The sequence below is a fragment of the Rhipicephalus microplus genome, chromosome X (genome assembly GCF_043290135.1).
Source record: "Rhipicephalus microplus isolate Deutch F79 chromosome X, USDA_Rmic, whole genome shotgun sequence".
NCBI lineage: Eukaryota > Metazoa > Arthropoda > Arachnida > Ixodida > Ixodidae > Rhipicephalus > Rhipicephalus microplus.
Genome location: NC_134710.1, coordinates 406380012 through 406394265, shown reverse-complemented (window position 1 = coordinate 406394265; position 14254 = coordinate 406380012). Strand labels below are relative to the sequence as shown.

At 48.1% G+C, this 14254-nt stretch overlaps 1 protein-coding gene across 4 annotated transcripts in view; it reads right to left on the bottom strand.

Moving 5' to 3' along the window:
• Nucleotides 1-923: 923 nt before the first annotated feature.
• Nucleotides 924-14254, bottom strand: part of LOC119160961 (serine/threonine-protein kinase Nek7) — a 95142-nt gene continuing 81811 nt past the window's right edge. Inside the window, exons 8-9 of one of the 4 annotated variants that reach the window (XM_075880241.1) lie at nt 3874-4030; nt 924-1101 (exon numbers count right to left, since the gene is read on the bottom strand). In XM_075880241.1, the coding sequence (XP_075736356.1) occupies nt 1070-1101; nt 3874-4030 (189 nt within the window). In that variant the 3' untranslated portion in view covers nt 924-1069. Of the gene's footprint in view, nt 1102-3634; nt 4031-12268; nt 14167-14254 lie in introns of those variants that run through there. The other 3 variants (XM_075880242.1, XM_075880240.1, XM_037413245.2) reach the window with 3 other exon arrangements.

The following is a 14254-nucleotide window of genomic DNA, read 5'->3' as shown; positions in this document are numbered from 1 at the left end:
TCGCTTCCTGCACGTCATGCCAGCACCGAAAACCTACCACGTCTTTTCCCGTGGGACCATTGCAACCACTGCTGTGCCCCTCCACTCCCTTTGAACTTGTGGGCATAGACTTATACGGACCTCTTCCGCTTGCGCCAGCCGGTCACCGTTGGATTGTTACTGCCGTGGACCACCTTACTTGCTACGTGGAGACGGCAGCTCTTCTGTCTGGTGCTACCTCTGAAGTCGCCGATTTTTTCATTCACGCCATTATTTTACGACATGGTGCACCGTGTGTGTTTCTTAGTGACCGTGGCAAGACATTTCTTTCACATGTACTAGCTGAAGTCCTCCAGGCCTCTAACACCATCCACAAGACCACATCAGCGTATCATCCAGAAACTAATGGTCTGACTGAGCGCTTTCACCGAACTTTGTCCGACGTGATCTCTATGTACGTTCAACCAGATCACAAAAACTGGGACATTATATTCCTTTTGTCACACTCGCATATAATACTGCCATACATTGTACAACGAATTACAGCCCCTTTATCCCATGTATGGCCGTGTACCGACTTTTGTTCTGGACACTACCTTTTTGTCCACATATTCCATTCCATGTTCATCTCTCCTGGAAGAGTTCGCCGCTCGCGTCGCCAACTGCCGCGAAATCGCCCGCGCCAACACTGCTACTACTGCTACCATTCAGGACAAGAGAAAAGTCGACATCGATGCAAAGCGTCGAGTTGTTTTGTTCTGTCCAGGCGACAAAGTCCTTTTGTGGACACCTGTTTGTGCACCTGGGCTCTGCGAAAAATTCCTTTACGGATATCTCGGTCCATACACCGTCCTGAAACGAACATCTGAAGTCAACAATCACGTTGCTCCTGTTGTTGCGGCTCCTGATCCTCGTCACCGCCGCACCGAGATCACCCACGTCTCTCGGCTGAAACCATATATATTCGGCATCCCAATCCTTTCTAACTTGCTGCCCGCTTTCACGAAGGGGGGAAAATAGTGTGAGTGCTGGACTACACACTTCATCTTCATCTGTATGACCAAACCATTGTAGTGATCATCATCGTATGTCACGCGGGCTGGGCCTCTTCGGCTCGTGCATCTGGATTGAAAATATAACCTGGTTACTGCCGTACCGGATGTGGTCTCAAATTCCTTTCATATATATATATATATATATATATATATATATATATATATATATATATATATATACATACATACACATAAGGAAAAGAAGTGTATACCCAAGGGCTAGTTTCCAGTGATTTGACACAATATTAATGAGATCTAATAGACAATAATACCAAGGGATGTATAGGCGAAGTTATTAAACCAATTGTAATGTAAATGTGAAGAAAGAAAAGTGGGTGAAAAGATAACTTGCCGTGAGCAGGAACCGAACGTGCGACCTTCAAATAACGCGTTCGATGCTCTACCACTGAGCTACCACAGCGGCTATCCCGCCAGCCACTTTATTGGGTTTATATGTGAATTTAAGTGTGGAAGTATCAGTCAGTGCCACCTGTAGCCATGGAGGCGAGTGTGGCACACTCTTTATGAGCCTGTTTGGCGTCACGCAGCACGTGAACTTATTACGAGGAGCTGGCACCTGACAAATAGTCCCTCGTATACAACTTGACGGCAGCAAGTCTGCCAGTACGAGACCCTCGTTAATGAATAAGGGAAAGAAGTGTATACCCAAGGTCGCAGGTTCTGTTCCTTTTCACGGCAAGTTATCTTTGCACGCACTTTTATTTCTTTACATTTACATTACAATTAGTTCAATAACTCACCCTATAAATTCTATGGTATTATTGTCTGTTAGATTTTATTAATATTGTGTCACAACACGGAAAACGAGCCCTTGGGTATACACTTCTTTCCCTCCTTATTCAATAACTAAAGTCTCGTACTGGCAGACTTGGTGCCCTTAGGTTGTATACGAGTATGTACGAGTATGTATGTAAGTATATATATATATATATATATATATATATATATATATATATATATATAGTAACAAAGCCTCTGAACTCTGAAATGGGTCAAACTCTTGAGTACCTTTTAGTGGGGCTACCCAACAAGGATGCCGCTCGCACTGGAAGCTCGTGCTTGGATGTGACTGTCGCCATAGTGAATGATCGCTGGTTGCCGGCTAATAAACGCCTTAACAAATTGGTGAAGAGTGCTGCGTTCTCTTTCGATGCCCTTGGAGCTTCGATCGCGTACCCTACCATCTACCATGCCCCATGACGCCTCTCAGCAAATGACTCCTCCCATGCCACCCCCTTGTCCCAGTGTCCCCAGGATCCGCGATACATCCATCTTCACTGGCGCCGATGGCACTGACGTGGAGGACTGGCTCGCCATTTACAAGCGCGTGAGCGTCCCCAACAAATGGGACGAGGACGGCAACTTGACGAACTTGGTGTTCTACCTTGTGGGCGTAGCCAGTTTGTGGTACAACAACTACGCGTCTGATTTTGTAACCTGGTCTGATGTCAAGACTACTGTAATCAACACTTTTCGGCTGCCCTGCCATTCGTAAGCTGCAAGCCGAGCAGCGCTTACGTGAACGCGCTCAGCAGGCTGGTGAGTCATTCACCAGCTATATTGTTACATTTATAAATGTGTTTATTATGCTGTGGCGTACTGGTAGACTTGAAGGGGTCGTGCACCGGAGGCCTATCTCGCTAGCCGAACATCCTCTTCTCTCATCTGCCTGTTCCCCGCTACCCAGAGGCTCATACCCAAATCACATATGCATAACATTATTGAAGATGTTCTGGACTTGTGCAACAAATCCAATCAAACTATGTTCGAGTCTGACAAGATCCGAAACATCATTAAAAGCATTGACGATGATGCCTTCAAGATGCTGCTCGCCGAAAACCCCGGCACAGTGGCTGAGGTCATCACATTGTGCCAGAGCTACGAGGAGCTCCGCCGGCAGCGTTCGATGACCCGTCGCTCCCCATCATGAGCTGCAACGCTTGCTGGCTTGGAGGCCAGTTGTGACCAAGTGGCATTGATGGCAGGCTTTAAGTCCTTCTTCTGTGAGAAAATTGCGTGCCAGTTCTTTCTCCTGCCCTTTGCCTACCCACTGGCTGTTAAACAATCGGCCACTACGCTTCTCTCTCCCATCCGACAGGCGATTGAGCAGGAAATAGCGGAAATCATGCCTGCGTACCACCCCCAACAACCTTCGGCTCCTGCGCCTCTTAGTTACGCCCAAGTGGTCGCCAGACAGCCTCAAGTCATTCCAGCACCGGCCCCTCTGACTTACGCCGAAGCTGCCTCTCAACCTCCGTCCTTTGCAGCGGGTATGCCCGCTACATATGTTGGCGCAACCCCTCAGCCTCAGCTTCAGCCCAACACGCAGCCTTTCCAGCCACCGTTCCGTCCATCGGCTCTTGCGACATGGGCGAGACCCACCTTGGCGAACCGATGGCGCACACCCTACAACCGGCCCATCTGCTTTGCCTGCGGTTACGCCGGTCACGTAGCCCGTTATAGCTCTTGCGTACAGCCGGCTTCCATTTTTTCGCCTGTTGCTGGCCAGCTTAGCCGTCCCTATAATGACAAACCGCCGTCTATGCCACTGCCGTCTCGCCCAGGTCCGTCTGCTTGGTGGTCGCCGTCTCCATGACGTCGTTCCCTGCCCCCCATGCGGCCAAGTTCGCCTGCTCATGAGTGGGAAAACTAGTCGTTGCAGTCCCAGAGGCAAGGACTGTGACGCTATCGCATTGTGAAAGACCTCAGAGCAGCCCCTCAAATGTCATTGATGTGCTTGTGGACAGTGTTCATGCATCAGCTCTTATTGACACTGAAGCTCTCGTATCAGTTATGGACGAAAAACTTTGCCGCTTACTTCGAAAAGTGAGGACGCCATTTTCTGGGTTGTCTCTCCGTACTGCTATTTGCATGGTATTCATCCTACAGCAAGGTGCACAGCTCGCTTTGTCACTCAGGACGTTCTGTATGTTGCCCAGTTTATCATCATTCCGGAATGCTCTCATGACGTCATCCTGGTATGGGAGAGAGAGAGAATAAACATTTATTAATAACAAATGCACACTGAGCCTTCTTTGGGTGGGGCCCTCAGTCCAGGGCTCCATTGCCTTGCGCGACCCTGCGAGCCCGCTGGACCAGCTGCTGCTGTTCCTGCAGGCGTAAGCTGAGCAGTGCAGACTCCCAAGAGGAAGGGGTGGGATTGGGAATGGGAGACACGCCCTGTGGGGCAGAGCATTCCCACGTGGAGTGGTACACCGTCAGTACGGATTCGCAGAAGGGGCAGTAGGAGGGGTAGAGAGTCGGATGAAAGCGATTTAGCATATGAAGGCAAGGAAATAAATTGGTCTGTAGTTGCCGCCAAGTGACAGCATCTGCTCTGTTAAGTGAAGGATGAGGGGGAGGATACATATAACGGCTCTGTCAATAGTACTGCAGCATAGCGTTGTAGTTTAGTGGTTCTGTCGATGCGTCGTCTGGATTGGACAGCTCTTCCAATGGAGCCCGGCCGGTCAGCTCTCGGGCAACCGCATGAACGCCTTCATTACCATGGACTTGCTCTCCCGCCACTACGTCATCATCCATTGTGCCTCTGCTGAAATTGAAATCTCACCCTTCTCGCATTCGACACCAGAAGACAGTCCCTCGAAACTGAGCAAGATTCTCATGAAAGACGATACAACAGTGCCTCCAAATTCGACGACGGCTGTGTCGGTCTACTGCGCTGGTCTCTCCGACACAATTGCACTCGTTTCCCCATCCGACCGCGCTTGTAGCAGGAAAGAGTTGTTAGTACCTTTTGCGACTGTGCAAGTCACCCAGGGCAACGCCGCTATTTTTGTAATCAACCCATCCCCATTGTGGTGACCTCGCTACTTACCGAAGCGGATGATCACCGCAGGTTCACGCTTAGCAAGCCATTCAAAACCGTTGTTGAATTGGGACGAGAGCCATGCGGTCTACATCCTGGGGTGAGCAAGGCCCAGAGCACGTGGTTTGTAGGCCAGGCTCGAAGCGAGTGAGTACGGAAGCCTCATGGGTGGTCCGATTTTCTGTAAATAGCTTCTTCTATCTCTTTGGGCTCAGGGAGCCGGGCGTCGTTGCTGTCTTCTACTGCGACTCGACGCCGGAGCGTTGTGACACCACCCAGGGTGGTGGACGCCGATCGCTTGTTAAGCTGCTGTGTGCGGCGAGTGATAGGGCTACTTCACAGAGTGTACGTCTCCTCGCGGCTGCCTTTTCTGCGCCTAGGCTGGGTGGATGCCAGTTGTTGCCGAGTGACTCATTAGGCCTAAGGCTCTGCGCAGCCGCCTGTCGCCCGTGGCACAACTAGGTGGATCGTGGCGTTGAGGTGTTGCGCTCTCTTTCCCTCACATTTTTTTTATCTTGCGATGCACGAATCAGGAAAAGTGATTTTTGTTTTATTTTGATGGGCGTCTCGGCCGCCGCCGATGTATTAGCTAGCAGTACTGACCGTCGTACCATGTGGGCGAAAAGCCCGAAACTCCCTTCCCTAGGCCCTGCTCCCTTGTTTCTTTCACGTGTTTTGGAAATTATGCAGTGGGAGTGTTGTAATCCACGGCTGGCTGTCTTGTGCACATCGTCAGCGCCGCTGGCCAGGAATGCGGTCGTAAGGTCGGGCGAACGAGATGCCTGGGACCTGCGCAACTGCCTGCAGTCCGGCGTCCTCGTGAGTGCTGCTTGCAACGGGAAGACGTGTCGGCACGAATGACGGATCATCGTGCCGACGGCAACGTTGCTGTTGCAGGACCGGTACTGAGGTGTAGTCGAGCCGGACAGTGCAGCAGTGTCGACCAGCGGCGGTGTGGTAGTGCAAGGACATTATGAAGAAACATGTGGTGTCATTTTTTTTTTGTTAAAGCTTGTGTAGCTGACTTCTTTGTTTTCGGAATGTGATTTGATTTAAGGTTGGGGGGGTGTGGGGTGCTGACACCCCCTGTAGACTTGTTTGCGCCGTGTGGCGCACATTTTGAGTTGTAACCCAAAAGCCACATTTTGGGTTACAACCACGGGCAATAGATAGCGTTGGTTCGTGTTGAGTACCACTATCATCATCATAGTTGTTACAGTGGTAGCACTGGCAGGGACCCGTGGCGGAAAGCAAGCCTTGCTGGCGGGCAAGAGTTGAGCGAGTCCTTTTCTGCACGCAGCGGTTGCCATGAACGGTTGTCTGTCGCGGTGGGTCTGCCGCGAACGGCACCGCGGGCCGCCTGCGGTGGGCCCACAAGGTAAGTCAAGCATTGGCGACGCCACCCTTTGTGTGCTCTTGTGTTATGTTGTTTAAGTGTATGGTAACTTTGTGTAATTATGATTTAGCATGTTGATAACGATTGATGCATCGATTCGGTGGACGATATTGTCGTCCAAAAGTAGTTAAATAAATGTGTGTGTTGTTTGGTTTGTACCGTCTGCGTCTGCTGTGTCCGTTCACTCCAAGAGCTTGGCGTGGCGCTCATTCACCACAACAAGACCCCACTCCGTACACTGTTACCTTGTTTCGAGGAAAATGTCTCGGCAGAGTAGAACCAGTCAACGACTCACAAGTCCTGGATGACCCGATGACTCACGTTGTACCAGTTCGCGCACCATCAATGCTGTTTCCCCTTTTGATCTGTCATCTGCTGAAGTATTTGGCCCCTCCATTGCTCACCACCTTACGGCGGTACAGCGTTCCCAGCTTTGAACCTGTTGCAAGAATATCGTTCTTCTTTCGATGTCGGGCGAAGTTCTCTCGGTCGCACGTCCGCTGTTACGCATCGCATCGACACTAGTGCCCATCTACCTATACGGCAACGTTCATATCGTGTGTCACCTGCTGAACGTCGGGTAATTAACGAGCAGGTTGATGATATGCTCCGACGCAACGTCATTCGGCCCTCGGACAGTCCATGGGCGTCTCCTGTTGTTCTTGTTGCAAAGAAAGGCGGTTCTGTGCAGTTCTGTGAGGACTACAGACGGCTCAATAAGATCACTCGCAAGGATATTTATCCAATGCTGTGTGCATCGATGACGCGATTGACAACCTTCACGGAGCCGATTTCTTTTCTTCTCTCGATCTGCGCTCAGGGTACTGGCAAGTTCCCATGGCTGACGACGCTCGACCGAAGACCGCCTTCGTCACACCTGACAGCTTGTAAGGGTTCATCGTCATGCCGTTTGGTCTATGTATTGCACCTGCGACCTTTGAGTGCATGATGGACACCGTTCTGCGCAACTTGAAATGGTACACGTGCTTGTGTTACCTCGACGATGTCGCTGTCTTCACTCTGGATTTCTCCACGCATCTCCAACGTCTGAAAGAAGTTTTCGCACGTGTGAGCCATGCCGGCTTACAACTAAATCTGAAAAAGTGCCGGTTTGCAGCACGGCAACTCACCATTCTAGGGTATGTCGTGTCCGAGGACGACATTCTTTCTGATCCGGCCAAGCTTTGCGCTGTGGCCGAATTCCCCAAACCTGCGTCCGTTGAAGAACTGCGTAGTTTCGTAGGCCTGTGCTCATACTTCCGACGTTTCATACGAAACTTTGCCACGATCATATCACCGCTGACGAAGCTCCTTGTAGGTAACAGGCCCCTCAATTCATGGTCATCCGAGTGTGATGACGGGTTTGCAAAGCTCCGCTGTTTGTTGACGTCTCCTCTCATTCAACGCCACTACAACACTAATGCCTCAACGGAGGTGCACATGGACGCCAGTGGTGTAGGCCTCTGCACTGTCCTGGCACAGTGCAAACCCGAATTTCCTGAATATGTCGTAGCATATGAATGCCGTACGCTCACGAAAGCCGAGACAAACTACACCACCACGGAGAAAGAGTGCCATTCTGACGGAGTGCCATTCTGTCCACAGTAAAACTGCTGCTTTCCAACCGCAGACGAATGGCCTCACCGAACGCTTTAACTGCACCCTCGGCAACATGCTTTCGATGTACCTCGCCGCCAAACACACGAATTGGGATAATATACTGCCCTTCGTCACCTACGCCTACAACACTGCCCCTCAGAGCACGACCGGTTTTTCACCTTTCTTCTTTCTGACAGAAGGCACCCGTTGCACACCATGGACATGTTACTCCCGTACACGCCAGATCCATCTGAGCGTGCACCTATTTCTGAGACAGCTAGGCTTGCTGAAGAGTGTCGCAAGCTTGCCAAGACATTTACGACACATGAGCAAGAGCGGCAGAAGAGTATTTGTAATGGCTCCACCACTTCTGAGCCCACGTTCCTTCCTGGTGCGCTTGTATGGCTCTCGATCCCGACCTCAGTAGCTGGCCTCTCTTCCAAACTATTTACCATATACGAAGGCCCTTACCGGGTCATCGAGCGCACATCTGTGGTCAACTATCTGATCGATCCCGACGAACAATCTTCGGACATGCGCCACCCCGGGCACGACATCGTCAACGTGGAGCGCCTCAAGGCTTATTATGACCCGCTCATAGTAACAAGCTGTTAGGTCGCCAGGTGGCTCCCTCTTCGAACCCGGGGTAATTGTAGCGAAGCCTCCGAACTCTGAAATGGGTCAAACTCTTGAGTACCTTTTAGTGGGGCTACCCAACAAGGACACCGCTCGCGCTGAAAGTCCGTGCTTGGCCGTGACTATCGAAATTGTGTATGCTGGCTGGTTGCCGGCTAATAAACGCCTTAACAAATTGGTGGAGAGTGCTGCGATCCCGTTCAATGCCTTTGGAGCTACGATCACGTACCCTGCCATCTACCATGTCCCACAACACCTCTCAGCAAACGCCTCCTCCCATGACACCCCCTTGTTCTGGTGTACCCAGAATCCGCGATCCACCCATCTTCCCTGGCGCTGATGGCACTGAAGTGGAAGACTGGCTCGCCATTTAGTAGCGCGCTAGTGTCCCCAACAAATGGGATGAGGACGAAAACTTGACGAACTTGGTGTTCTACCTTGCGGGCGTAGCCAGTTTGTGGTACAACAATCACGCATCTGATTTAGTAACCTGGTCTGATTTTAAGACCGCTGTAATCAACGTTTTCGGCCGCCCTGCCGTTCGTAAGCTGCAAGCCGGGCTTTAACATATATATATGTAACGCCTTAACAATATGTATATATATATATGTGTGTGTGTGGGTGTGCGTGTGTGTGTGCGTGTTTATGTGTGTGGACAAATACACGCAGTCAAGTGACACGTACCGGCCCCATTCACAATATCTGTGAAATGGCCATTAGAACGGTCGCTATTTGTACGCGTTGCATCTCTCATTCAACTCTGACTACACTAGACTAGAAATATTTTTGAGACCTCATATTGCCAAAAAAGTCTAATTTACATTGCGTGTTTGTAAAGAGACACGCTATACTACAACTTCGCCAACGGTAAACATTCGCCGCAGGGCTAAGGTGTGAAACAGGGTACATAAGTCTTGGAGCAGTCCTGGGAGCAAGCAAGAGCGTCTTTTGTAGCAGGCCTGTAGCAGCCAGAACGGCCTTCTCGAGCACGTTTCTAACAGAGAACACTTGGAGAAGAAGTAGCCCGGTTACAAAGCACTTCATTTACCCAATGCGCTGCATTTTTTAATACACAATAGGCTTAATTATTAATTAGCCTCGTTATTGCTACAACAATTATAAGGCTACTGTGAGGTAGTCATGATTATTATAAATGTAAGACAATTATAGGCGGTATGCACTGAGCTCTACCGGCCAGGCGGCACCGTGGGTGCCCCGCCATAACCGTAGTTTGTCAACGATCTGGCATATGACAGTCTGATCTTTGGCAGCGCTGGACCTCACTAAGAAGTTTCCTTAAAAAAGTATCGACATAACACATGCTGCCAAGAACTTTGGTTGTGGCCCAATGATGATGTTCGCGCATGAGACCACAAGTATTGCGGCTGCCGCGCGCTAGCGCCCCTTCCGGATGACGGGTTTTTGCTGTTGCCATCGCGTCCCATATAAAGCCGAAATGGATAACACACCCCCGCACACGGTATGTTTTACCCGCAGGTAAAAAAAGTGCTTGAGCAGGGGCCAGGAACACAGCTGAAGTAGATATCAAAAGAGCCAGCCTATCTTTGTCACTAGGAATACTCATGCGATAACATTCCACCACTGCCGTCGAGACAAAAAAAACACCCTGGCCATTTTGAACTAGGGTGAAAAGGCACGAGGGGGGAGGAGTAGCTTGAATAGCAACTGCGAATTTCACTTCTAAGGGCATGGTCGCGACTGCTAGCGTGCGAAAAAGTGGTGCTCTCCCTGGAGAGGCCGTATTCTCTTATGCCAGCATTTTGTAGATGTACGTTACATCGAGTATAAATAAATTAGCTGCTAGCATCACTTCGTATAACATTTCAATTTGTTTCATTTGAATCATTCATTGTTTCGCCCTTGCGGAGAAACTGACTTTTTTAGCTGCATACAGCTGCCTTTTTTTAAAACTTGAACGCACGAACGTCAATCACCAAGTGGAGAGCAAAGCGGCGACTTGAACAAAAATGAACGCCCCGCCGCGGTGGTCTAGTGGCCAAGGTACTCCGCTACTGACCCGCAGGTCGCGGGATCGAATGCTTGTTACGGCAGCTGCTTTTCCGATGGAGGCGGAAATGTTGTAGGCTCGTGTGCTCAGATTCGTGTGCATGTTAAAAAACCCCAGATGGCCAAAATTTCCGAAGCCCTCCACTATGGCATCTCTCACAATCGTATGGTGGTTTTGGGACCTTAAACCCCACAAATTACAACAATAATGAACGCGCGTGCGCTCATGAGCAGTCCTGTGCACCTGTCTTTGCTAGGCTGTTTCGGGAACCACTCCCACTTATTCTGAGCACCGTTACCATCACCCTTTTTTCATTTTCTGAATGCTGTTATCAAGTTATAAAGGTTGTAAACAGATCAGTTTCACCGCAAAGACAAATCAGTGAATGCAATAACAACAAATTGTATGGTCATACGAAGTCAGGCTGGCAGCAAACTCCTATGCATCCAATATCACGTAACTCTAATAAAATGCTTGGGAGAGATGCTCTTTTTGTGTAGTCTCTTTGCATTGATAGCGCAGATCGTAGAAGGGTTCAGGAGCTATTCGCGCTAATGTCCGTCAAGACAGAGCACGCCAGTGCATGCACCCTTAGAACAAACTTCTGCTTGAGTGATAACAGCATTGACGAAACCTAAACTATAATTGTTTCGTTAAAATGAGATGTTTCAGATACATTTTCAGGCACGGGGATTCACGGCCGTCGCACCTTGCGGCTAAATTTGGGTGCTGCGGCCCAGTATGACGCTGGTGAACGATTTTGGCACAACAGGAGTTGTTCGGCGCAAGTAAACAAGTTTGGCACCCAACAGCACAAAGGGCGCAGCTGTTCCACCCTTGGGCTACCCACGAGAGAGAGAGAGAAAGCATTTATTTTACAAGGGCTTGTTAGTGAAGGAGGGAGGGTCCCTTATTCCAAGAACCTTATAGCCAGGACTGCCCACTGGGTTGGCCATTGGTGGTAGCTGTGAATGTGTGTAAATATTTTAGCACCCCTGAAAAGTTAAAAAATGAAAAATTTTTGGGGTGGAGGGGATTCAGAACTTTAGATTCCCTCCCTCTACTTATGGCCTCATGGTATGGTGTTCTTTTTACAGGGTATTTTAACTTCCGATAAGTACAATTGTTAGAACCTCAGAGACCAAGTTTTGTTTAACGCCTTACCAGCTGTTTTAGACCACGCGTTTCTGCCAATGTTCCTAGTACAAAAGTAACTTGAAGCACATATAACTTGTGTATTGCATGTAATAATGCCGAGACTATAAAGCTTCACTGTGCCTACAAGGTATATTTTCCTCGGTTTTCATACTTACAGTAACCAGTTTTATGGTTTAACCTCGAGACAATAAATAATTCTCGGTCACTCACAAGGGCTTTCATGAAGCTGAAATCCAGTTGTAATCCCTCAAGGGTTATGACAGCATGGGCTAGACATGATTAATTGATATGTGGGATTGAACGTCCCAAAGCCACCATATGATTATGAGAGGCACCATACTGGAGGGCTCCGGAAATTTCGAGCACCTGGGGTTCTATAACGTGTACCCAAATCTGCGCCCACTGGCCTACAGTATTCTCACCTCCATCAAAAATGCAGTCGCTTCGGCCCGGATTCGATACCGCGATATACAAGTCAGCAGTCGAGTATCTTGGCCACTAGGCTTGAGCTAGACACGAATGATGGACACTAGCCCACTTCACATTCACTGAATATTATGACAAAATACTGCCAAAAAGCACTTTAATAATCAAACTTCAAATAATATGCTCTATAACATTGCTGTTGACAAAAAGCTGTTGAACACTTGTACATGATCCTGTGACTTTCTTAAACAGGTACAGCCTCTTTAAAAATACAACGAAGATGTGCATATAAAATGAAATGTGTATATACTTCAAAAAATAAATGTGCCATTTAAAGGTCTCGTATATCTGACTTGTGTAAGATGCAGTATAAACTCGTGCTGTATTATTATAACAGCTGACTTGAGCAAACAATTATCGTCTGGTATATGTCTGGCATGTGGCAAATACATTTAGCTCACCACAAGTGTAAATGTGACCACGCCACTATAACACACTTGCAGGGCATGGCCCCAGCTACAAATGCAAATAAATGCTTTCATAAGTTCAAGAGGTGCTGCAAGCAAGCACTGAAATGGCCAGATGTAGCACGTTATTCTAGCACAGATATAAAATGAGAAAAGCTGGTGAGCGATAGTAAAGATATCCAATGAGTGTTTCAGTACATCGTGCAACACCCCCCAATTTAATTAAATGCGCTCTGTGAGTCAACAGCGTAGCAGCCATTCGCTCTTTGAGTGACTAGAAGTGGTAGCACCAAAACGAGCAGAGGCACAGTGAATGAGATGCACTCCTCACACAAATGACAACAAAAAAGAGAAAAAGAAAAATTTGCATAGCTTTAGTGACGCTGAATTAAAAGTATTCCTGTTCTAATGAGTGGTTGAGTCAAGGTTCTAGTAGTTTTACATGTTTGAACAATTGGCAACTACTCAGTGCCGCATAGCTTGTTTTTAAAAATGGCACTGGACACACACACACTGGTGTATGCAACACTTATGTAAGGCAGCACTTGAATGGGTGTTTTATCACAAACTTCAATAATCTACAATAGAAATAGACACAAATAAAATGCATATTTCAATATCCAAGAAAGTGAGAGGGCATGGCACAAAGCATCGTTATTGATTGATGCAATAGCAAGCGTGCAAATGATTTATAATTTTAGATTTAGTCACACAAGGGAAAAAGTACAGAACCATTTATGTTCAATAAACGAAATGAATAAGGCGGCAAAAACAAACTTTTGTCGGGGCTTGAATCACAAATGCCTAAAATTATAGCGAGTCATGGTTTGGCTTCACGGAGACACTATTATTTCGTTACTTTTGCCCCGCAAACTTTTTTTGTGTGGCTGAATAAAAATTTCACATGAATTCCATCAATTTGCTCAAGGGGTGCCAATAGGCTGCATATTTAGCAGGCAGACCAAGTGAAGGTTGTCTTCAATAAAATGCAACATTCCTGGATTATGGACAACAAAGGCCCTGTAAACTAATAAGACAGCTCTACTTTCTATTAATAAACATTGCACTAGAAAATATACCCTGCATCACACTTTAACTGTGGGCATTTGAAAAATTGTGCACTAAAATACTGCTATTCGGCATTTTTTGGCAGATTTTCAGAAATAGCGGATTGCTCTTACAAAACTGCACTGCACTGCAGCTGCTTGTCGGCGGCTAAACATCTGCCCACTAGTCATAGTACATTTTATCACAAGAATATTGCTGAGACACTCACCAGCACACCATTTCCTATTCACTGTGCCCTTTGTGATAGCAATTAATAGAGAAAAATTACATTCACAAGTCAAGTGTGCACACAGAAACATGAAACCATTCGCATACAGTACAAAAGACTTGTGCTGCTGCCAGTCAATGAGATCATCATATCACGTAAAGGCTAGTGTGTTTGCCTCGCATGCAGACGACCGCACAAAACGCTCGAACATTTGTGTGGCCACAGTGCAAGCATAGATTATATCACGCCGCTTCTTGGGGTTTGGATCCATGCAGACAGCAACCAGGGCACGCAGCTATTGGGAGGAGACACAGGAAGAGATGTGCTGTAGGCATGCAATGCGAAAGTCGCTGGTTCGGTCTCCACTGGCGGCAAGTCACTTT